We start from the raw sequence: 25,481 nt of genomic DNA, 5'->3' as shown, positions 1-25,481 counted from the left end.
AAGCTGATTCTGATTCTGATTCTGATATACATTTATATGTGTATCCAACGATTAAAATATTGAATTGCAATTAATCGCATTTTTAACAGTTAGCTCAAAATTAATCGCGATTAATTGCATATATTATAATTTTTCATCATTAATAAGTGTTCTCTAGACAGATAATTTTCAAGTTTTAACACCATGAACGGACAATCAATTTGCTTTAATGAAATGTGTTTTAAACTATATGCTTTTTAAACAGCTCAACACAAAAAGGCCAAACATGATTTAATGACAATAAAATAAAATGCCTGCTATGTGCTGGTATCTTGCCGGATTTTGGATTTTGTAGAAATACCAAGATTGTATTTCTGCTATAGGAGCACTTGCTTTCGGAGAAGGAGCTACACTTCAATGTTTAGATAACAGTTCCACGCATTAATAACGGAAAATGTGTTGGTGCCCGGTAGTACCAGCTGGTTTCGGTCGGTGCCAAAAAAGTATTGCATCCGGTGCCTACCCCTTGTGACAAAGCATGATCGTAATGTAAGACATTTTTATTTTGTAAATGTTGAAACGGATTTATAGCGTCGTGTTTTTATTTTGAAGTTGGAAAAGTGTATGATTGGTTTGAGAAAGTGTCTTGACATGTTTTCATGTCAGATCGACTTTTTGCAATAAAAAAGTCTCCTTTCGACTTCCTGCCGACCGTCTTTCATTTCTGTTGAGCTTTTATTTCATAAACCAGTCACAGTAACAATTTAAATGTTATGTTATGTTATCACTGCATCTTAACCGTAATCTGAACACGGAAGTGAAGCACCACCCACCTCTGAACGACGCCCCCAGCAGGCGTTTGCTGCATTGATGTCGCCTCTTCTCGCGGCAAAAAAATTGTCCTTTCTTGTCGGGAGAACATCTTGCCATGGCTTTGAACCTCATATTTCCATATGGTACACTTTCCTTTGTCCATTTCTGCTCGCTTGTGGCCAAGTGTTCCCTCCGCTATGGCACGGCCCGAGGGTCAAAAAGGACGTGTGTGCGTTAATCGCCCCCGCTAAAAAAAATTGTGCCGTTATTAAAATGTATAGTTAATGCGTTATTATCACTTTTGACAACCCAAATGTATATATATATATATATATATATATATATATATATATATAATATGCCGATTATCAGAATGCCCACAATACAGAGAGGAGGAGATGCAAATATAATCATTTAGCTCATGCATTGTGATTTATTAAGACTACAACTGTTCTGTGGCCGCTGTTTTGCATATACTGTATATTTAGTTTGTCAAGAGAAGACGAGCAAACTGACACAGTTACAAAAGTCTGTAAAAAAGGAGGCGATCATCAAAACTACTGTCAAAAATAAAAATATTTGACATATTGTTTAATCAGCAATACAATTTTAGAATTTTAAAGCAGCTGGATGACTTAAAGAGCGGATTGAAACAAATTCAATTTATATGTTTTGGTGTCTGCTTGGTGTGTTTTTTAAATGGCGTTGGGTTTTTTCAAACCAGATTACAAACTAACCATTGCAAAACCAAACTTACACTACCTTACTAAAAAAACAAACAATTTTTTTTAAAACAAGCCCCCATTTGTTACGGCTGGATCTGGGCTGCAACGACAAAGGGGAAATGAAACTGGAGTAAAAGCTGCAAAAAAAGGACATTTAATGTAACAAAAAATAAGTATGCCGGTTAACAAAAGAAAGTATATTAAACAAAAGCTAATGGAACATAAATGTGTGAAACAAGACTGGAGCAGGCTCCAGCCAAGATCCAAGCAGGACCAAGTAGATCAGAGCAGAGAGTGTAATCCTTGAGCTCCCAGTTTATATCCATTCAGCTGATTAGGCAGTGGGGGGCCAAACAGGTGCAGGTGCAGGAACTTCAAAGCCAAGAGGAAGAGGAGGTGGCCAAGCAGACCTGCACACTAAGCCCCTCTCAAAAGGACTGTACCATAACGGGGGCTAAACGAGTATTTGATTCCCCGCTGATGTTGTCCAGAGTGAGAGTGGTTGACTGTAATCTTGAATATTTTCCATAAATGATCATGCTAACATCAATCTCGTAATTTATGTCAATGGGTAAAGACAATAGGGATAGGGACGTTTCAGCATAATAGATTGACAGGTGTCTCTATGTACAGTATATATAATGTGAGTATTTTCATAAATGCACAGGATAAGGCACATATCGTTCTTGCTGATTGGTAGGAGATCAAATCCACTCAATGAAATTTAATCATACAACCTTCATTTTTTTTTTTTTTTGCTGTATTTCTTTTGTTTGTCTATGTCAGGGGTCAGCGAGCCGCATGCGGCTCTTTAGCGCCGCATGCGGCTCTTTAGCGCCGCCCTACTGGCTCTCTGGAGCTTTTTCAGAAATGTATGAAAAATGGAAAAAGATGAGGGGAAAACAATCTATTTTTTGTTTTAATATGGTTTCTGTAGGAGGACAAACATGACACAAATCTCCTTAGTTGTTATAAAGCACACTGTTTATATTAAACATGCTTCACTGATTCAAGTATTTGGCGAGCGCCGTTTTGTCCTACTAATTTTGGCGGTCCTTGAACTCACCGTAGTTTGTTTACATGTATAACTTTCTCCGACTTTCTATTACGTGTTTTATGCCACTTCTTTTGCTGTCTCATTTTGTCCACCAAACTTTTAAGGTTGTGCATGAAAGGTGAGTTTTGTTGATGTTATTGACTTGTGTGGAGTGCTAATCAGACATATTTGGTCACTGCATGACTGCAAGCTAATCGATGCTAACATGCTATTTAGGCTAGCTATATGTACATATTGCATCATAATGCCTCATTTGTAGCTATATTTGGGCTCATTTAGTTTCTTTTAAGTCCTCTTAATTCAATTTATATCTCATGACACACTATCTGTATGTAATATGGCTTTTAATTTTTTGCGGCTCCAGACAGATTTTTTTTTGTATTTTTGGTCCAATATGGCTCTTTCAACATTTTGGGTTGCCGACCCCTGGTCTATGTGAACATAATCTTACTATAAAATAAACTCTAAATTTGGTACAATTTCGGATTATATTATACTGTGTTACAAGAAATGACTGTTTAATGTGTGGTGTGTCATTGATTAATGTTGTTACGTCCTTGTGTTTTGTTTAAACTCCTTAGGCCCTAGACGCTTACCTGGATCAAAACAACCGTCAGATTGACGACATAGTGCAGCTTGTGCGTGGAAAGCTGTCCAAACAGAACCGGGTGACCCTTGGAGCTCTTGTTGTGCTCGATGTCCATGCCAGGGACGTGCTGGCCTCATTGGTAAAAGAGCGTATAAGTGACGACCATGATTTTTCATGGCTAAGCCAACTGCGCTATTACTGGGTGGTACGTAGGGTGGAGTGGTGAGTTTTCTATCAGATTACTTTCAATTAATGGAAACTGTCAAACCCCGTGCAGGAGAATGACCTCCAGACCAAGATGATCAATGCGGGTTTGCCGTATGGTTATGAGTACCTTGGCAACACTCCACGTCTGGTCATTACCCCACTGACTGACCGATGCTATCGGTAAAGCACCTCTGTGAAGTTGTGATGAAAAAAATTATATTTGAAATAGATTTAATACATCAGACGTTTGTAATGGTATAACAGTAGTCATACATATATGTATACATACATATATACATACATACATATTTACATATATATACATACATCAATACTGTATGTATAAATATATTAGGGTTGTACAGTGTACCGGTACGAGTATAGTATTGCGGTACTAATGAATCAAAACGGTACTATGTTTGAAAAGTACCGGTTCCCAATTTATTTATTTACTCATTTGTTTTAACGGGCATGACATTGCTGGGTTTACGAGCAGAGGAGCATGTTCGGCAGCGCACAATTAAGGAGTACTTACAAGCAGACAAGGTGTGTAGACAGAAAAGGGAGAACGGACGTATTTTGGCCGAAAAGTGACAATAAAGGTTAAGCTATAACACTAGGAAGAGGTGCTTTAAGACATGGCTAACTAGCTAGCAGCGAACATCCATCCGCAGTCGGCGGTATTTTAGCTCATTCTAAATTACTAATCCTCGCCTCCATGGCGACAAATAAAGTGAGTTTTTTACAAGTATCATCCCCGCAGGACGAGGTGGATCTACACCTGACATCCACTGTAATGATACCAAGTACAATAGTGTATCTAGCCAATACTACTATGATTACATCGAGATTTTTTATCGTAACAAAATCTTTTTTCCTTTTTTTAAAATTAATTTTATGTTTATAAACTCAGGTAATGTGTCCCTGGACACATGAGGACTTTGAATATGATCCTGTAACTACTTAGTATTGGATCGATACCTAATGTAAAGCATCCAAACAACAGAAGAGTAAGTGATTATTACATTTTAACAGAAGGGTAGATAGAACATGTTAAAATGGAAAATAAGCAGATATTAACAGTAAATGAACAAGTGGATTAATAATCAATTTTTACAGCTTGTCCTTTATAATTTTGACCAAATAATAGAATGAGAAATTACACAATATGTTACTACTAACCTACTCAGTGGCCTAGTGGTTAGAGTGTCTGCCCTGAGATCGGCAGGTTGTGAGTTCAAACCCCGGCCGAGTCATACCAAAGACTATAATAATGGAACCCATTACCTCTCTGCTTGGCACTCAGCATCAAGGGTTGGAATTGGGGGTTAAATCACCAAAAATGATACCCGGGCGCGGCCACCGCTGCTGCCCACTGCTCCCCTCACCTCCCAGGGGGTGATCAAGGGTGATGGGTCAAATGCAGAGAATAATTTTGCCACACCTAGTGTGTGTGTGTGACAATCATTGGTACTTTAACTTTAACTTTACTTACGTCAGCAGCCAATTTAGGAGCGTATGTTTACTTACTTACTACTAAAAGACGAGTTGTCTAATGTGTTCACTATTTTATTTAAGGCCAAAATTGTTCTTTGATTACAATAAGAAACATATGTTAAATTTACCGTAAGATTTTTTGTTAAAATAAAGCCAATAATGGCATTTTTTTTGTTGTCCCCTTTTTTTTAGAAAAGTATCGAAAAGTATCGAAATACATTTTGGTACCGGTACCATAATATTGGTATTGGGACAACCCTAATATATATACTGTGTGTGTGTATATATATATATATATATATGTACATATCATTCATCACACATACTGTAACGTCTCTTTTAGTACTTTGTTTGGCGCTCTCCATCTCCATTTGGGTGGGGCCCCTGAGGGCCCGGCTGGCACAGGAAAAACAGAAACAACAAAAGACTTGGCCAAAGCTATAGCTAAGCAGTGTGTGGTCTTCAACTGCTCCGATGGACTTGACTACATCGCTCTGGGAAAGTTCTTTAAGGTGAGTACTTTTTTTTCCATTCTAAAATGAATGGCAATAGATCAAAATTCATATAAATGACTGAACCCACACATGGTTGATAGTAAGCATGTGTGCTTCAACTGAAGATGTCAATAACTTGAATGTGTGACTAGGGCCTTTTGTCTTGTGGAGCCTGGGCCTGCTTTGATGAGTTTAACCGGATTGACTTGGAGGTGCTGTCTGTGGTGGCTCAGCAGATTCTCACTATACAGAGAGGTTTGTACTTTTTTCGCTTACTGTCGACAAAAAACAGATTCTTACAAAGCCAATCTTGGAAATTCATTGATGGATAAGTTTAACATATCACAGTAGTACCTCAACTTACAAGCTTAATTGGTTCTGTGACAGAGCTTTTGACTCACAACACTTGTACCGCAAATCAATGCCGCCCATTGAAATGACTTGAAATAAGTTTAATTGGTGCTTGCCCCCCTGGCCCCCAACTAACTTTTAGGTAAGAAATATTGTATAAAATATTACAATGTAATGCACTACATACAACTACAGCAGTTTTATGAGGTAATGTAATAATAATCTACTGTGTTTTACATTGAAGAGTGATATCTCCTTCAAACTGCATCTCCATCAAACACACCATCAGCAGCTTTTCATATTTTCATGCATAAATGTCTGCCGTTTTGATGATATTTCAATGTCCTTAGCTGACGTTTGACTTATTTTGCTTCAGTATGGTGCAGACTAGTGTTGTACGGTATAGTACCGCAATACTAATGAATCATATTCGGTACTATACCCCCTCTAATAAGTACCGCCCCCCCGCAAACCCCCGTCGTCGACCCAGTTGTTACATCTTGTTACGTTATCACATTTCTGAGTACCGTATTTTTCTGCACTATAAGGCGCACCTGATTATAAGGCGCACCTTCAATGAATGGCCTATTTTAAAACTGTGTTCATATATAAGGCGCACCGCATTATAAGCCGCATAGAATAGACGCTACAGTAGAGGCTGGGGTTACGCTATGCATCCCGTAGTTGAGAGACCTGTTGTGGCTCAATATTGGTCCATATATAAGGCGCACCGGATTATAAGGCGCACTGTCAGCTTTTGAGAAAATTTGAGGTTTTTAGGTGCGCCTTATAGTGCGGAAAATACGGTATTATTTTCAGTTATGACATATAAGTTACAATTACAGTTGCAAGACGTTAAATGGTAGCAGTGTGTAGTATATGGTGTGTTGGTCATTTCAGTCCCTGTTGTCTCAAGTTGCGCCCTAGAAAGTGTTAATACTGTAAGTAATAATTATGCACCAGCTGTTTGATTGTAACGTGTATCTTAGTCTAGTGTTTATTACAAATTTGAAGGCGAACAAAAATATTTACAATTGCTAATGCTAATCGCTGAGGCAGCATGTCAATATCAAAGCCAATACATATTAGCATTAAGCTAGCGCATTTGTGGAAACGTGTCGACCTACTTAACTTTGGTGAGAGCGTTTTTTTGAGTCAATTTCTTTTTCCGATAAGTCCAAAAGTGCAAAGAGTTGGCATTGACGTCATGAGTAACCCAGGCACCGAAACATGGCACCGTTGGATTTGACGTAAATCGGTTCCCGGTAGGCGGGATTCAGTTAGTGCCAACAAAGTACCGAAATTGGAACCCATTCCTACTCACCGGAAGCCCGGCCACTTCGTGGAAATACTTTGTCATATCCTGGGTCATTCTTCCAAGTCAGAACTCGACTTAGATCTGATGAAACCACGATTGTTGTTCTGCCAAAAGTTGTTTAACTTCTCAGTCGCAGCTATGACCATTAGTTGTGTTGTTAGTAGGTTTGTATACCGGTATTAGTATAGTACAGCGATACTAATGATTCATATTCGGTACTATACCGCCTCTAAAAAGTACCGGTCCCCGCACCCCCCTTATGATAATGGATGATAATGACAAGTCAGTATACATACACCAATATAGATATAATAGCATTGAGTGACCATGAGATTAGCTCCATCTTGTCTGGGTATCTTTCGTCTTTTGAAGCCTTGTCTGGTGTGTTATGTCCCTTATTCCACAGTGAGTTCTTTTGCACCTGTGTCCCACAGTTGAGATAGTCTAAACAACTAGTCATGTTTTTGATAGTTTCCCAACAACACATTTTTTACCGCAAGGTTGAACATTCTTAGGCTAGAAGTTAGTTTAATTTCTCCGCTCACATCGTCCCACAATTTCACCCCCGCTATAGATAACGTTTGAGCCTTGAATGTGGAATTTACTATGTATTGTATGATCCTGTAACTACTTGGTATCGGATCGATACCCACATTTGTGGTATCATCCAAAACTAATGTAAAGCATCCAAACAACAGAAGAATAAGTGATTATTACATTTTAACAGAAGTGTAGATAGAACATGTTAAAAGAGAAAATAAGCACATATTAACAGTAAATGAACAAGTAGATTAATAATTAATTTTCTACCACTTTTCCTTAATAATGTTGACAAAATAATAGAATGGAAAATGACACAATATGTTACTGCATATGTCAGCAGCTAAATTAGGAGCCTTTGTTTGCTAACTTAAAGGGGAACATTATCACAATTTCAGAACCATTAAAAATCAGTTCCCAGTGGCTTATTTTATTTTTCGAAGTTTTTTTCAAAATGTTACCCATCACGCAATATCCCTAAAAAAAAGCTTCAAAGTGATTTTAACCATCGTTATATACACCCGTCCATTTTCCTGTGACGTCACACAGTGATGCCAATACAAACAAACAAACATGGCGGATAGAACAGCAAGATATAGCGACATTATCTCGGATTCAGACTCGGATTTCAGCGGTTTAAGCGATTCAACAGATTACGCATGTATTGAAACGGGTGGTTGTAGTGTGGAGGCAGGTAGCGAAAACGAAAATGAAGAAGAAACTAAAGCTGTTGAGCCATATCGGTTTGAACCGTATGCAAGCGAAAACGACACCACAGCCAGCGACACGGGAGAAAGCGAGGACGAATTCGGCGATCGCCTTCTAACCAACGGTTGGTATGTGTTTGTTTGGCATTAAAGGAAACTAACAACTTTGAACTAGGTTTACAGCATATGAAATACATTTGGCAACAACATGCACTTTGAGAATGCAGACAGCCCATTTCAGGGCTGTCTGCAAATTATTACCAAATTATTGGTAAAGACAGTTTATGTATAATAATTTACGTAAAACCGCGAGTAATGAATAAAGTTTTCATCAATTAATATATTCTGTAGACATACCCTCATCCGCTCTCTTTTCCTGAAAGCTGATCTGTCCAGTTTTGGAGTTGATGTCAGCATCTGCTTTGAGTGTCGCAGGATATCCACACATTCTTGCCATCTCTGTCGTAGCATAGCTTTCGTCGGTAAAGTGTGCGGAACAAACGACTGACCATTTCGTCGGCTTTCCCCACAGCCTCGTATTTTGAACAAATTTCGTCCAATTTCTTGCCACTTTCGCATCTTTGGGCCACTGGTGCAACTTGAATCCGTCCCTGTTCGTGTTGTTACACCCTCCGACAACACACCGACGAAAGTGAGAAAATGGCGGATTGCTTCCCGAGAGCGAATAATAGAAAGGCTTTTAATTCGCCAAAATTCACCCATTTAGAGTTCGGAAATCGGTTAAAAAAATATATGGTCTTTTTTCTGCAACATCAAGATATATATTGACGCTTACATAGGTCTGGTGATAATGTTCCCCTTTAATAATAAAAGAAAAGTTGTCACGTACGTTCACTATTTTATTTAAGGACAAACTTGCAATAAGAAACATATGTTTCATGTACCGTAATATTTTTTTGTTAAAATAAAGCCAAAAATGCAATTTTTTGTGGTCCCCTCTGTTTAGAAAAGTACCGAAAAGTATCGAAATACATTTTGGTACCGGTACCAAAATGTCATGTGTAGCTAATAATGTCAAAGAAAGTGAATCATCATCATCTCCGAACGGCTAGGCGGCATCTCACTTTTTGGCTTTGCTCACCCCAAAGGCTCACCAATGCTGAGAGGTGTTATTGATGAGGCAGGTGTTGAAGATGAAGTGCATCTAAAAGTTGGTCAACTTGACTGTGACTGACGCTAATATTTGCTGCCGTGATGTTAGTAGTGTTCTCCCTGTAAGCCACGCTTAGTGAATACCATTATCGATCGCCACAACATAATAGAAAATAAAACCAACACTGCACTGCAATACATATAAGACAAAAATAAGACTTAAATTTGGGCAACAATATGAAGAATATGCTTCTAAAAGCACCACAGTTGGTTCGCAGTATAACTCACTGTATTGATGTTGTCATGTGTCTCCAGGAATTGCTGCTCATGCTACGCTGCTGATGTTTGAAGGGACAGAGCTCAGCCTGGATCCCTCTTGTGCTGTGTTCATCACTATGAACCCTGGTTATGCCGGCCGGTCTGAGCTGCCAGACAATCTCAAGGTTTAAACCAGCGTTTTAAAATCGAACAACATTGAAAAAAACAAGCTGTAGCCCTCATACAACTGTTTGGGAGTTCAAAGAGTCTGTTTCTCCCTCTCCAGGCCTTGTTCCGAACTGTGGCGATGATGGTGCCAGATTATGCGCTGATCGCGGAGATTGTGCTCTACTCGTGTGGATTTGTCACTGCCCGGCCTCTTTCTGTGAAGATTGTGGCCACTTATCGACTGTGCTCAGAGCAACTCTCCTCACAGCATCATTATGACTATGGGATGCGGGCTGTCAAGTCAGTGCTGACTGCTGCTGGAAACCTCAAGGTATCACACAACTGATTTACGTTTGTAGGATGAGATTCTTTTGTCACTTTGTTGAAGCATCTTTTCCATTTATACTGCTATCATTGTTTTTATGGTTTCTTTATTAGGGGTGGGAATCTTTGGGAACCTAACAATTTGATCCAATTCCTTGGGTGACAATTCTTAATTCAACACGATTCTCGACTGAAATTCTTGTATGTAATTTTTGGTATAATAATTATAACTAGATGAGGCAATTCCTGAAGGAATTGCGTTTGAATGCTCCAATGCTGAAGTTGAACTGAAATCCTGGATTTTTTTTAGAATTGTTGAAGAAGAGCACACAATTTTGAACATGCTGACTATTTTGAAGTTGGAACAGTTTGAATCAGATTGAAATCGTGGGGGTTGTGGGACTTTTAAGAATGTCCCATTGATTTAGATCATGGGTGTCAAACTCTGGCCGTTTCATTTCATTTGGCCCTTGAGGCAATATCAAATTAACATTAGACCTGGCCCGCCGGTATCTGCCGCTGTAACACCGCTAATACTCATACTTGCCAACCCTCCCAATTTTCCCGGGAGACTCCCGAATTTCAGTGCCCCTCCTAAAAATCTCCCGGGGCAACCATTCTCCCGAATTTCTCCCAATTTCCACCTGGACAACATTATTGGGGGCGTGCCTTAAAGGCACTCTCTTCAACGTCCTCTACAACCTGTCGTCACGTCCGCTTTTCCTCCATACAAAACAGCGTGCCGGCCCAGTCACATACTATATGCGGCCTTTCACACACACAAGTGAATGCAATGCATACTTGATCAATAGCCATACAGGTCACACTGAGGGTGGCCGTATAAACAACTTTAACACTGTTACAAATATGCGCCACACTGTGAACCCACACCAAATAAGAATGACAAACACATTTCGGGAGAGCATCTGCACCATAACACAACATAAACACAACAGAACAAATACCCAGAACCCCTTGCAGCGCTAACTCTTGCGGGACGCTACAATATACACCCCCGCTACCACCAAACCCCGCCTCCACCCACCAAGTTAATGTTGATATTTACATCAGAAGGCTGCAAATAGAAAAGAGGCATTGAATTTTTTATTTAAATTTTATTTAATATACCATTGATGTTTTTTCGTTTGTTTTTTGAAAGTTAATTTTGCACTATTAAGTTATATAAGCGTTGCTTGTTCCATATTCAGTGTTAAAGCAAATCAGTGTAGCAAGCTGAGCAATAATTAACATTTTATTTATGCACTTTCTCTTGTTACTTCAAGGCTTGAATGTTTGATTCATTCATTATTGTTATTTTATTTTCAAATTTATTATTAGCCTGTAGAAAAAGTTTATTTTAATATTTACCTCAGAAGGCTGCAAATAGAAAAGAGGCATTCTAATTTTATTTACATTTTATTTGATATGCCATTGATATTATTTAATTATTATTATTATTATTTGAAACTCGATTTTGCACGTCACTATAAAGTTATATAAGCCTTGCTTGTTCAATATTCAATGCAAAACTTGTGTGGGTCCCTATTAAAAGGTTAGTTTGTCCAACCTTGGCCCACGGCTTTGTTCAGTTAGAAATTTTGGCCCACTCTGTATTTGAGTTTGACACCCCTGATTTAAATAGTAATTTCAAAAACATTTGGGAATTTCTGGAAAAGTGGGAATTTTTGGGAAAATGGTAAAAAAAAAAAAAAAACTTGAATGAGTTGAAATGGTTGGTGTTGGAATTTTTCAAATCTGTTGAGAAATGTTGAAGTAGTAACATGTTGAATTGAGAAATGGTATTACGGAATTTCGGGGAAAAAATGGGAATTTTTCCATTTTAAAAAACTTTGTTTTTTGTCCTAATTAAGAGGAATGTTTTGACGTTGGAACGGTTGAAGTGGGTTGAAGAATGTGGGAGGAGTAGTCGCCAGAAAAATGGGTGGAAATAGGGCTTTGGAAAACCAGGAATTCTGGAAAATCTTGCACTTTTTTTGAACTTGGAAAAAGAGTAGTTTGAATTTCCAAGATGGTGGAATGTGTAGAAGGTGGAATGGTTTGAATAGGAAATGGAAATGGTGAAAGTTTGAGAAATGGCCAATTTGTTTTGAATGGGAAAAATGTCCTGGAAAACCTGGAATTCTGGGAAATCTGGTATTTTTTGGAATTTGTCAAGGGAAAGCTTACGATTCCCGAATAGGCTGAACAGTTTGAAATTGGAACGGTTTGAATTGGGTGAAAAATGTGGAAGGTAGAACGTGCCAAAATCTGGAGAATAATAGTAATAAGTTGAATAAATAGATTCATTTTGGTGTAGAAAACCATATGGGTGAATGCTTTGGAGCATTTACACAATTAGGGCTGTCAACGTTAATGCATGTGATCAATGAAAAAAAAAAATTGCGTTATCATAAATGAATGAAGATTAATCACATTATTTGTTATGACCGCACGTAAACCCAGAAGTCGGCGCCTATTGTTACATGGTGCAAAGATGAGTGATGAAAGGCGGTCAATTTCACTTCAAAACACTTTAGATAAAACTGAGATCATTTTTTTGGCATTGCAGTGACAAACTTTCTTATCATCGCCGCACATCAAGTTTAAAATAGCATCTTAAAGCAAAGCACAAACGTGAAAATGCAGCATTGACACCAACTTGACCAAGCGGAGAACGACAAACAACTTCAACGCTGGCGAAGTTTACCTGCGTCGATGTTGTTAACAAAAGTAGCACGGATAAGTTAAACATAGCCTTGGCTAAATGGACAGAGATCAACCCTGTCATCCAAAAAGGTAAATAAGCGTGTTTGTTTAAACAACTGGTTAAAGGAAGAGTAACTGCAGATGTATATGTTGCACTATGTAAAGTTGTTTATGGTGTTTACTGTCTGTACCTAGTTTGCTATTTTATTGCAAATATTTTGAAAATGTGCACTTAATTCTCACTACACTTACTGTCAGCAATTTTTGAGCAAATCAATGACGTTAAATTAAGTAAAACGTTTAAAAATGTTCCTGTATTACATTCTGACAGCAAAATTGCACTTGTGTCCAAATATTGTGGTATTTTCCTAAGCAGATTTTAATTATGCAAGCGAGTAATAACCTGTGATTATTCATGATTAATCACAATTCAAGAGTGTGATTAATCCGATTAAAATTAGGGATGTCCGATAATGGCTTTTTGCCGATATCCAATATTCCGATATTGTCCAAATCTTAATTACCGATACCAATATCAACCGATACCGATATATACAGTCGTAGAATTAACACATTATTATGCCTAATTTGGACAACCAGGTATGGTGAAGATAAGGTCCTTTTTTTTAAAATGTATTAAATAAAATAAATAAATTAAAAACGTTTTCTTGAATAAAAAAACAATTGCTTTGCCATGAATTAGTCTAAGTCGAAACATGCATCAAAATACCTTTAAGTTAGATTAATAAAGTATGCAATTTGTTTTACTTAAATAATAAAATAGTGTGCATTTTAGCAAGTACTAACGTTTTAAATCCAACAGGTTTGTGAATTAGATTATGTCTGTTATATGTGAGACATGCATGTTTGTCATTATGTGAATATTCTTTGTCATAATTTTCATCTCCCTCTAACCGTCCCTGGTGGTGGGTGTGTTGGACTGCAGCTTGCTTTTCCAGATGAGAATGAAGATACTCTGTTACTGAGATCCATTATTGATGTGAATCTGCCCAAGTTCTTGGCTCAGGACCTGGAACTCTTTGGGGTGTGTACAACTAAAGCTTTGTTTCAAGGTCTGTCAATTAAAAGCTGAAGCGGTCCAGTTTAGGAATCAGTGACGGACTTACCATTAGGTAAACACAGATAGTTGAGATTTCCATTGTCCGCAAAATGTCTATTATTCTTACATCTTAAATTTTGCGTTTCAAAATACATTAAAATGCTTAATCCCCTCTACCTTCTCACGCTATTGACTATTATATGGTCATAGAATAACACTGCACATGTGCAGACTTGATTTTGGAAGACAGACCAATGATGCAGTGCAAGCTTGCCAGGTAGGAACTTGAGAGGCACTTCTTTAAAGCAAACAGTCTTGTCTCGTTCAACCATGGCCACCGTCAAGAGCTCTCTTTTTCCCACCAGTCACACACTTACGGTCTACACAATAGTAGCGCTACGTTCACATCCACGCCAACAGAAAAATGGCTTACACTTCAATAAATGTTGATTAATGTTAAAGAAAGACTTATCAATTGCAGCTAAAGCATTGGGGTCAGTGATACCCATTCAGCAGCTCTCCAAGCTTTAATGTTCAGTTCTCATGGTAGTTTCTAACAACGTTTTTGTTATGTTGAGGGCCCTAATGACTAGGTTTACTTTGGGAACCCCGAGTGACGAAATACTAGCTAATGATAGTAATTTTGGCTCACTAATGTTAGCTATCATTGAATGTATGTTCTCTCGAAACAACCTGACTGCAAATTGTGAGTTGCTTCTCTGATACTGCTTTTCTGTATGCACATGCGCTCCCTGCGTGTACGTATGGACCAGACACCTGAATGCCAAACAAATTCCTCTAAATGTTCTGTTAAACCACTAATATGAATATAAGCTAGTTGTGTTCTTGTTATATGTTTTTGGTTTGAAAAATTAACTGTGAACAACTTGCAAACAGTCTCTTTAAAACGTTTGATGAAGTCATTTACAAAACTATAGAGCTACAAATCTAACCAAAGTATCTCTTGTCCGCATTTATTTAGTCATAGAAGCTCTCATAGTTTAAATCATAAGGTCTGCAACTGTTTATGCTTGTTTAAAATATATATTTTAAAATTTCTGGCATTTTAAGACACAGAAACGTCACAAAAAAGTTGCACATTTCATGCTTGCCAACACTTAAGTACGCAGATTGCCAACACTCAGTATTGCTGATAACATCCTCCTTTCTGTCCAATACCACAAGAAAGTGGTTGGTTTTTGACATCTTATTTATCCAGGTTCCATACTCGTTTTTATACACTTTACAAGAATACCATTGGCGGCAAACTCCATAGCTTGCTAGCTTGTGCACGTGTAGTGAGTCTTATTCGGCGTTGTGTAATTTTTTAAAATAAAAGACACTTCACCATGCCGTCGGTTCAGTATTTATTGGAAACCTGTGTTGGAAACACGAAACACACACACACAGGTCTCAACTTTCTGGCGGAGTGATATCTGCTCCTTCTCATTCAAAAGTCCAAAGGAAGAGGAAGTAACATTCATTCATTCATATAAAAATAATAATAAATTAAATTACATTAACAAAAACGTTTTCTCACAAAATAATAATAATGCACAAATCCACATACCTGTGTTGGAAAACACGAAACACACACACACAGGTCTCAACTTTCTGGCGGAGTGATATCTGCTCCTGTGTGATGCAAACACCATGCGTAAATACTACCAAACAATTCACACAGTCGACGCTCTACGTCTAAATAACCGAAATTGTGCATAAAAATTACTCAAAACAACACATCACTTGTACCCACAACAATATTGGGTTAACTTTTCAAGTATCTAGGAACGTTTAGGAAGAATATTTACAATATGAAGAAACACAGAGCAGTGAAGAACTATTACCTTCTCATTCAAAAGTCCGAAGGAAGAGGAAGTAAAGCAATCGAAAAAACAGCAAAGACACTTCCCGCACCGGACATCCGGTTCTTCAAAATAAAAGCGTTACTTCAAAATAAATATAACACCCTGTCTAGTTCATAATATAGCGCAACAACATCACACTATTACACACGCCAGCTTTGAGACTCTTATTTATTTACGCTTTTATTGTGAAGGTAAGAACTGTGCAGTCGGTCTTTGGATTTTCGACGGCAGGTACGGCACAAGAGTCTGTTGAAATAAAAAGTGTTTCTCGCCACCCTGTCGGTCATTTTTTCTAAATAATGAGCTCGCAGCAGCCAGCGTCATCAAGTGACGTCTTGGTGCAGATTGATGATTGCTAATTTTTAGGTCTATTTTTCTCCTGGCTGGCAATCGACTGATCGGTAGCTCGCGATCAACATAATGGGCACCTCTGGCCTACAGTATAGGCTTCTGTACAGTATTTCTATTGTACCTTCATCAGAATATTACACAACACAACCTAAATGTGTACCATCTAACCTGCAGTTGCACAACTGATATCCCCATCCTTCATTTGTTCTTGTTTGAGCTTGTAGGTGTTAACAGTAAGCCTACATTGGTAGCTCGGCTTAAGAAATTATTTGGGTTTGTGTTAGAGATTGTAACCCAAAATTCTGGTATCTCAAATCAATCAAACTGTACAGTGCCAGGTGCCTCAAAAAGGCCCAAAACATCATAAGGGACCCATCTCACCCTGGACATAAACTTTTTGAACTGCTGCCCTCGGGCAGGAGATACAGGACAATAAAATGCCGGACAAACAGACTTAAGAACACCTTTTACCCGAGAGCAATAGTGTCGCTGAACACAAGACGACAATAATGACTGTGCATGTGAGCTGTGTGCTTGCTATTTTTATGTATTTTATGTATTTGTATCTATTTATCTACAAACCCCGTTTCCATATGAGTTGGGAAATTGTGTTAGATGTAAATATAAACGGAATACAATGATTTGCAAATCATTTTCAACCCATATTCAGTTGAATATGCTACAAAGACAACATATTTGATGTTCAAACTGATAAACATTTTTTTTGTTGCAAATAATCATTAACATTAGAATTTGATGCCAGCAACACGTGACAAAGAAGTTGGGAAAGGTGGCAATAAATACTGATAAAGTTGAGGAATGCTCATCAAACACTTATTTGGAACATCCCACAGGTGAACAGGCAAATTGGGAACAGGTGGGTGCCATGATTGGGTATAAAAGTAGATTCCATGAAATGCTCAGTCATTCACAAACAAGAATGGGGTGAGGGTCACCACTTTGTCAACAAATGCGTGAGCAAATTGTTGAACAGTTTAAGAAAAACCTTTCCATCCATCCATCCATCTTCTTCCGCTTATCCGAGGTCGGGTCGCGGGGGCAGCAGCTTAAGCAGGGAAGCCCAGACTTCCCTCTCCCCAGCCACTTCGTCCAGCTCCTCCCGGGGGATCCCGAGGCGTTCCCAGGCCAGCCGGGAGAGATAGTCTTCCCAGCGTGTCCTGGGTCTTCCCCGTGGCCTCCTACCGGTCGGACGTGCCCGAAACACCTTCCTAGGGAGGCGTTCGGGTGGCATCCTGACCAGATGCCCGAACCACCTCATCTGGCTCCTCTCGATGTGGAGGAGCAGCGGCTTTACTTTGAGCTCCCCCCGAATGACAGAGCTTCTCACCCTATCTCTAAGGGAGAGCCCCGCCACTCGGCGGAGGAAACTAATTTCGGCCGCTTGTACCCGTGATCTTGTCCTTTCGGTCATGACCCAAAGCTCATGACCATAGGTGAGGATGGGAACATAGATCGACCGGTAAATCGAGAGCTTTGCCTTCCAGCTCAGCTCCTTCTTCACCACAACGGATTGATACAGCGTCCGCATTACTGAAGACGCCGCACCGATCCGCCTGTCGATCTCACGATCCACTCTTCCCTCACTCGTGAACAAGACTCCGAGGTACTTGAACTCCTCCACTTGGGGCAAGCTCTCCTCCCCAACCCGGAGATGGCACTCCACCCTTTTCCGGGAGAGAACCATGGACTCGGACTTGGAGGTGCTGATTCCCATCCCAGTCGCTTCACATTCGGCTGCGAACCGATCCAGTGAGAGCTGAAGATCTTGGCCGGAGGAAGCCATCAGGACCACATCATCTGCAAATAGCAGTGACCTAATCCTGCAGCCACCGAACCAGATCCCCTCAACGCCCTGACTGCGCCTAGAAATTCTGTCCATAAAGGTTATGAACAGAATCGGTGACAAAGGGCAGCCTTGGCGGAGTCCAACCCTCACTGGAAACGTGTCCGACTTACTGCCGGCAATGCGGACCAAGCTCTGACACTGATTATACAGGGAGCGAACTGCCACAATAAGACAGTCCGTTACCCCATACTCTCTGAGCACTCCCCACAGGACTTCCCGGGGTACACGGTCGAATGCCTTCTCCAAGTCCACAAAGCACATGTAGACTGGTTGGGCAAACTCCCATGCACCCTCAAGGACCCTGCCGAGAGTATAGAGCTGGTCCACAGTTCCACGACCAGGACGAAAACCACACTGTTCCTCCTGAATCCGAGGTTCGACTATCCAGCGTAGCCTCCTCTCCAGTACACCTGAATAGACCTTACCGGGAAGGCTTTCTCAACCAGCTATTGCAAGAAATTTAGGGATTTCACCCTCTACGGTCCGTAATATCATCAAAGGGTTCAGAGAATCTGGAGAAATCCCTGCACGTAAGCAGCTAAGCCCGTGACCTTCGATTCCTTTAGGCTGTACTGCATCAACAAGTGACATCAGTGTGTAAAGGATATCACCACATGGACTCAGGAACACTTCAGAAACCCACTGTCAGTAACTACAGTTGGTCGCTACATCTCTAAGTGCAAGTTAAAACTCTCCAATGCAAGGCGAAAACCGTTTATCAACAACACCCAGAAACGCCGTCGGCTTCGCTGGACCTGAGCTCATCTAAGATGGACTCATACAAAGTGGAAAAGTGTTCTATGGTCGGACGAGTCCACATTTCAAATTGTTTTTGGAAACTGTGGATGTCGTGTCCTCCGGACCAAAGAGGAAAAGAACCATCCGGATTGTTATAGGCGCAAAGTTGGAGACATGGGTAACTTACACATCTGTGAAGGCGCCATTAATGCTGAAAGGTACATACAGGTTTTGGAGCAACATATGTTGCCATCCAAGCAACGTTACCATGGACGCACGCCCCTGCTTATTTCAGCAAGACAATGCCAAGCCACGTGTTACATCAACATGGCTTCATAGTAAAAGAGTGCGGGTACTAGACTGGCCTGCCTGTAGTCCAGACCTGTCTCCCATTGAAAATATGTGGCGCATTATGAAGCCTAAAATACCACAACGGCGACCCCCGGACTGTTGAACAACTTAAGCTGTACATCAAGCAAGAATGGGAAAGAATTCCACCTGAGAAGCTTAAAAAATGTGTCTCCTCAGTTCCCAAACGTTTACTGAGTGTTGTTAAAATGAAAGGCCATGTAACACAGTGGTGAACATGCCCTTTCCCAACTACTTTGGCACGTGTTGCAGCCATGAAATTCTAAGTTAATTATTATTTGCAAAAAAAAAATAAAGTTTGTGAGTTTGAACATCAAATATGTTGTCTTTGTAGTGCATTCAATTGAATATGGGTTGAAAAGGATTTGCAAATCATTGTATTCCGTTTATATTTACATCTAACACAATTTCCCAACTCATATGGAAACGGGGTTTGTATGTTCTTATGGTTTTATGTGTTATGAATTTGCACTAAATTAGTTTTGCTTACAATTTCGTTGTACAATGTACAATGACAATAAAGATATATTCTATTCTATTCTATTCTATTGTTCTCCATTTAAATACAATAAAATAAAATTATTATAGTCAAGCCCACCTCCGCCCATCAAAACAGCCCAAATGTAACATGTTTTTAAATAATATCACAAACAGTACAATAGAATGTACTACAAGCAGCTACAGTCGTTTAATATAGTAACATATTAATAATGTGCATTATTTACCTTGGAGAGTAAACTTCTGAAGTCCAATGCTTCGCTCTCAAACACACCATAAGCAGCTGTTCCATATTTTCATAGATAAAGGTCCGCCGTTATTAGATATATTAAAGCCTTTGGCTGGCATTATCGACGCATTCTTCTTCAGTATTTCACCAAGCCGGCTGCACACTTGATTTGTTTAATTCAATGAATATAATCACCTTTTTCTTCCTCGCATTGTCCTTCACACTCACTTTCTTCCATTTCTTTCCGTTGTTGGAAGAACAGTTATATCTTGTTAGCTATAATATAGTGCTAGCGAGTGAGACACCAAACGTTTTGGTCGAATCTTACTGCGGTCACTGTGACATTCATTACGCCCACTGCGCTTGTTTGCGCTCGTAATTCAAATTTTTGCTTACAATTTAAAGCATAAACAATAAGCTAATACCCCAAAAACTTGTTCACCCAGCTACCACAGTATGTTGTGTTTCATCCAGCGTTAATGCATGGGTTTTGTTTCCAACTTTTGAATGTGTCTTTCCTCAGGGTATCACATCTGACCTCTTCCCAGGCGTCACTCTACCAAACCGAGACTACACCACTTTGTTGGAAGCTGTCAAGGAAAACTGTGCCATCATGAATCTGCAAGTCACAGATTTCTTTATTGAGAAAATCCTGCAGGTCTATGAGATGATGATAGTGAGGCATGGATTTATGCTGGTCGGGGAACCCTTTGGAGGCAAAACCTGTGCCTACCGTGTACTTGCAGCAGCACTTCATGACGTCTGTGAAAAGGTATGGTACCTGATTTAAATCTACCCAGGAAACTGCAGAGAAAGATGGGAGGGTGGTGCTTTTCTCAGTCAAAGTTTATTTATATGGCCTTCAATCACAAAAGTCTCAAAGGGTTTCACAAACTCACGACTTCCTATGATCTAAACCAGGGGTCTGCAACCTGCGGCTCCAGAGCCGCATGCGGCTCTTTAGTGCCGCCCTAGTGGCTCCCTGGAACTTTTTCAAAAATGTATGAAAAAAGAAAAAGATGGGGGTAGTGGGGGGAAATATATTTTTGTTTTAATAGGGTTTCTGTAGGAGGACAACATGACACAAACTGCCCTAATTGTTACAAATCCCATTGTATTTATTAAACATGCTTCTCTGATGAGAGTATTTGGCGAGCGCCGTTTTGTCCTACTAATTTTGGTGGTCCTTGAACTCACCGTAGTTTGTTTACATGTATAACTTTCTTCAACAATGCCAGAGAAAGACGTGTTTTATGCCACTCATTCTTTGTCTCATTTTGTCCACCAAATGTTTTATGCTGTGCGTGAATGCACAAAGGTGAACTTCGTTGATGTTATTGACTTGCGTGGACCCCTTATCAAGCGTATTTGGTCATGACTGCAAGCTAATCGATGCTAACATGCTATTTAGGCTAGCTTTATGTACGTATTGCATCATTATGCCTCACTTGTAGGTATATTTGAGCTCATTTAATTTCCTATGTCCTCTGTGTATTTAATTTATATCTGCATTTCTCATGACACATTATCTGTATGTAATATTGGCTGCATTTCCGATAGTTGTTTGTGTGCCATGTTGTTCCAGACCACAGCAAACGGAACTCAGCTTGCATAGATTGTTATAAATCCATTAGAAGAAGACAGCCCGCCATTTCCTTTAACTTGGACACACACATCTATACCTTTGGCCATTCTGAGCCAGTAATTTCCAGGAATTATCTCTCCTTCTAAGAAGCCTGCATTTGATAAATGTTTTCCGATGTCAAAATTTCTGTCAGCGAAGATTTGTGTCAGCCTCCGACACATAGTCATTTTGATAGTAGGCTAATTTAGCTAATACAGACACTTACATCATGTGTTGCGTTCATTATATCACATTATATAAAAGGATTTTTATATTTTTCGGCTCCAGGCAGATTTTTTTTTTTGTATATTTGGTCCAATATGGCTCTTTCAACGTTTTGGGTTGCCGACCCCTGATCTAAACCCACATCACAATTGGCTGTGATACCTAGAATGTCTATCCAATGAAATGATGACGATACGTTCAAGTACTGTCATATGTTGAGGCCATGTTCATTTAGGGGTGGGACTAAATCGCCACATACAGAAAGTTTATGATACAGAAGATCTACTGAATCTACCTAACGTGATATGCTGAATTGTGTGACCTAGAACAGGTCTAATCAACTGGTGGCCCGGGAATGACACCATATCGGCCCCCGAGTTTAGTTGAAAACTTGGTAGACAAACATTTTTAGAGCAAATTCCTAAAAACACCAGAGTTCTCCTGTTGTATAGAGGAACTTGGACCACTGTAAACACATTGGCGGATCCATGACATTTTAACCTTGCCAGTAAACATTGAACACGGAGGTCCAAACTTGGGATTTATGAGGGATTCCTCAAGGCACCCCTATTAAGTCCTCACATTCTTAGCAATACCTTTTTTCAACCAAGGTGTTGCTGTCCCTTGTTTACTTCAGATGCAGTCAGTACTCGTTTTCCAACTTTTTTAGTTGTACCAGTTGTTCTTAAATAGTGAATAGTAGGCTGGCCCCCCCGAAAGGTGTCAGGGGATGCCTGGGAGTCAAGTGACTTCCAGTATTAGTGCCTTTTTTTCATTCTTGTATGATACACAAGCCTTCAACTAGTATGGCAGCACTGCTCAAATTATTCAACAGGCTCAACCAGTAAATATGATCAAGTATACCTGAGTACAAACCCCGTTTCCATATGAGTTGGGAAATTGTGTAAATATAAACGGAATACAATGATTTGCAAATCCTTTTCAACTCATATTCAATTGAATGCACTACAAAGACAAGATATTTGATGTTCAAGCTCATAACTTTATTTTTTGCAAATAATAATTAACTTAGAATTTCATGGCTGCAACACGTGCCAAAGTAGTTGGGAAAGGGCATGTTCACCACTGTGTTACATGGCCTTTCCTTTTAACAATACTCAGTAAACGTTTGGGAAATGAGGAGACACATTTTTGAAGCTTCTCAGGTGGAATTCTTTCCCATTCTTGCTTGATGTACAGCTTAAGTTGTTCAACAGTCCGGGGGTCTCCGTTGTGGTATTTTAGGCTTCATAATGCGCCACACATTTTCAATGAGAGACAGATAGGACTACAGGCAGGCCTGTCTAGTACCCGCACTCTTTTACTATGAAGCCACGTTGATGTAACACGTGGCTTGGCATTGTCTTGCTGAAATAAGCAGGGGCGTCCATGGTAACGTTGCTTGGATGGCAACCTATGTTGCTCCAAAACCTGTATGTACATTTCAGCATTAATGGCGCCTTCACAGATATGTAAGTTACCCATGTCTTGGCCACTAATACACCCCCATACCATCACAGATGCTGGGGTGCCAGCAGTGGGGTGAGTAGAAAACTGTCTGCTCATTCAACCTTGAAAACATTTTAAATAAATTGTGAAAATCGGACATTAAAAGGTACCAAAATGTAATCTCAAGTCATCATTAAATGGCCCTGATATGTCAAAAGGCATTAATAAATCACGTTCTTTATGAATACCTCTATAACTGATATAGTTCAGCCGGGATTTGCTCATTTGAAAATTAGATTTTCAGCCCCAAAATCTTGTTATTGTTTTCATTTCGATGCGCCGCCCTAACGTAGAAAGCCCGTGAGTGTGTTACATCTAGGTTGCCAGTTACGCACCGCCACCTTCGTCTAGCTATTGCCACTGGTAAGGTTGCTAAACATGTCAGACCTTAATAAATCTAGAAGGCCTCGTTACGATTCTCAACTTATTCATGACAAAGCCAGGAACAAAACGAGGATTTGTATCGGGCATGCCTTTGAAAGATGGAGAAGATTTTTCATCTGACGCCAAACTTGCTAATTTCCTACTTGATGGGTAAGTAAGGCATTTACGTTTTCTTATTACCTGAAATACATGGAAATTGACATTTCGTATATAATCTATACTGTCCAATACTGTCTGACCTTGTCTAACAAAGCTAGTATGTTCGTGCAACGAATGCTTAGCATGCTAGCCCGGTCAATGACACATCAACACATAGGCTAACGGGGAAAATGTATGCCCAATGTGTTATCCAACTGACAGGTTTCATTTGTCGAAAATGTATTTCGCTCTATGAGGATATGGGTAGTGTCTGTGTCTAGTTTGTTCTTATAATGCTGATACGCTGAGGAAATGGGTTCCAACTAGGGATGTCTGATAATATCGGCCTGCCGATATTATCGGCCGATAAATGCGTTAAAATGTAATATCGGAAATTATTGGTATCGTTTTTTTTTATTATCTGTATCGCTTTTTTATTTTTTATTTTTTTATTTTTTTATTAAATCAACATAAAAAACACAAGATACACTTACAATTAGTGCACCAACCCCCCAAAAAACCCTCCCCCATTTACACTCATTCACACAAAAGGGTTGTTTCTTTCTGTTATTAATATTCTGGTTCCTACATTATATATCAATATATATCAATACAGTCTGCAAGGGATACAGTCCGTAAGCACACATGATTGTGCGTGCTACTGGTCCACTAATAGTACTAACCTTTAACAGTTAATTTTACTAACTTTCATTAAATACTAGTTTCTATATAACTGTTTTTATATTGTTTTACTTTCTTTTTTATTCAAGAACATGTTTTTAATTTATTTATCTTATTTTATAAAAATTTTTAAAAAGTACCTTATCTTCACCATACCTGGTTGTCCAAATTAGGCATAATAATGTGTTAATTCCACGACTGCATATATCGATTGATATCAGTATCGGTTGATATCGGTATCGGTAATTAAAGAGTTGGACGATACCGGAATATCGGATATCGGCAAAAAGCCATTATCGGACATCCCTAGTTCCAACATTATATATCGTAAGTGAGAACGTTGTATGGAGATGCACCTAATAGTGACAGCTGCCACCTTTCACAAAACAAAAAATCTCATGGTAAGACAAAATAAATGATGCACAAAGTCAGGGAAGTTGCAAAGCAAGAAAAACAAAGCATCGAATTCAGTGTGAGTGCAGGTCAGCAGGGGCCAGAAGAGGGCGAGAGGGGGATCACGCGCGAGTGCAGCACGTTACGAATGTCCTAGTGTGAGGACGCCGTAATTTGTCAAAGCTGTTGTCTTTGTTTCGTTGTTATCCATCTCGCGGGGGAAGAACAGAAGTGGCGTGTATTTACATGGCTGAGAGGTCTGAGATGCAGCACAGCAAGGAGACAGATGAAGGCCTGCTGATGGAACATCAGAGAATGCCACATTTATCACTGTCTTCCTTTTTACTGCACATCAACTGATCATGTCAGCCCCTCACCCCTTTTCTTGCTTGAGAAACTTGTTCCCTCATTCTTTTGAGCTCAGACTGAAACGTTGTTTGTCTCAGTTTGTGCGTTTCATTCTGAGTTGCCGGATGCTTTTGTCATGCAGACAGTGATCTCAAGAAACGTATGATGCTCTCTGGGTTTTTTGGCATTTGGTCCATGACATAAGTTAGAACATTAGACCCCCTGAACTGGTGCAGAGATGCACATTTTCTTGCAGAGAACTTTTACTTTTATACAAACCCCGTTTCCATATGAGTTGGGAAATTGTGTTAGATGTAAATATAAACGGAATACAATGATTTGCAAATCCTTTT

General features: G+C 39.5%; 1 protein-coding gene across 1 annotated transcript in view; it reads left to right on the top strand.

Moving 5' to 3' along the window:
* dnah7 (dynein, axonemal, heavy chain 7) overlaps positions 1-25,481 on the top strand; it is a 213,001-nt gene that overhangs the window by 49,337 nt on the left and 138,183 nt on the right. The window contains exons 23-30 of the mRNA XM_061926536.1: positions 3,156-3,368; positions 3,441-3,550; positions 5,211-5,379; positions 5,514-5,616; positions 9,706-9,833; positions 9,935-10,147; positions 13,793-13,891; positions 20,350-20,598. Coding sequence (XP_061782520.1) covers positions 3,156-3,368; positions 3,441-3,550; positions 5,211-5,379; positions 5,514-5,616; positions 9,706-9,833; positions 9,935-10,147; positions 13,793-13,891; positions 20,350-20,598 — 1,284 coding nt within the window. The remainder of the gene's footprint in view (positions 1-3,155; positions 3,369-3,440; positions 3,551-5,210; positions 5,380-5,513; positions 5,617-9,705; positions 9,834-9,934; positions 10,148-13,792; positions 13,892-20,349; positions 20,599-25,481) is intronic.

Source organism: Nerophis lumbriciformis, linkage group LG31 (assembly GCF_033978685.3).
Source record: "Nerophis lumbriciformis linkage group LG31, RoL_Nlum_v2.1, whole genome shotgun sequence".
Taxonomy (NCBI): Eukaryota; Metazoa; Chordata; class Actinopteri; order Syngnathiformes; family Syngnathidae; genus Nerophis; species Nerophis lumbriciformis.
Note: the sequence above shows the minus strand (reverse complement) of the source record. Positions and strands in the feature narration are given on the sequence as shown.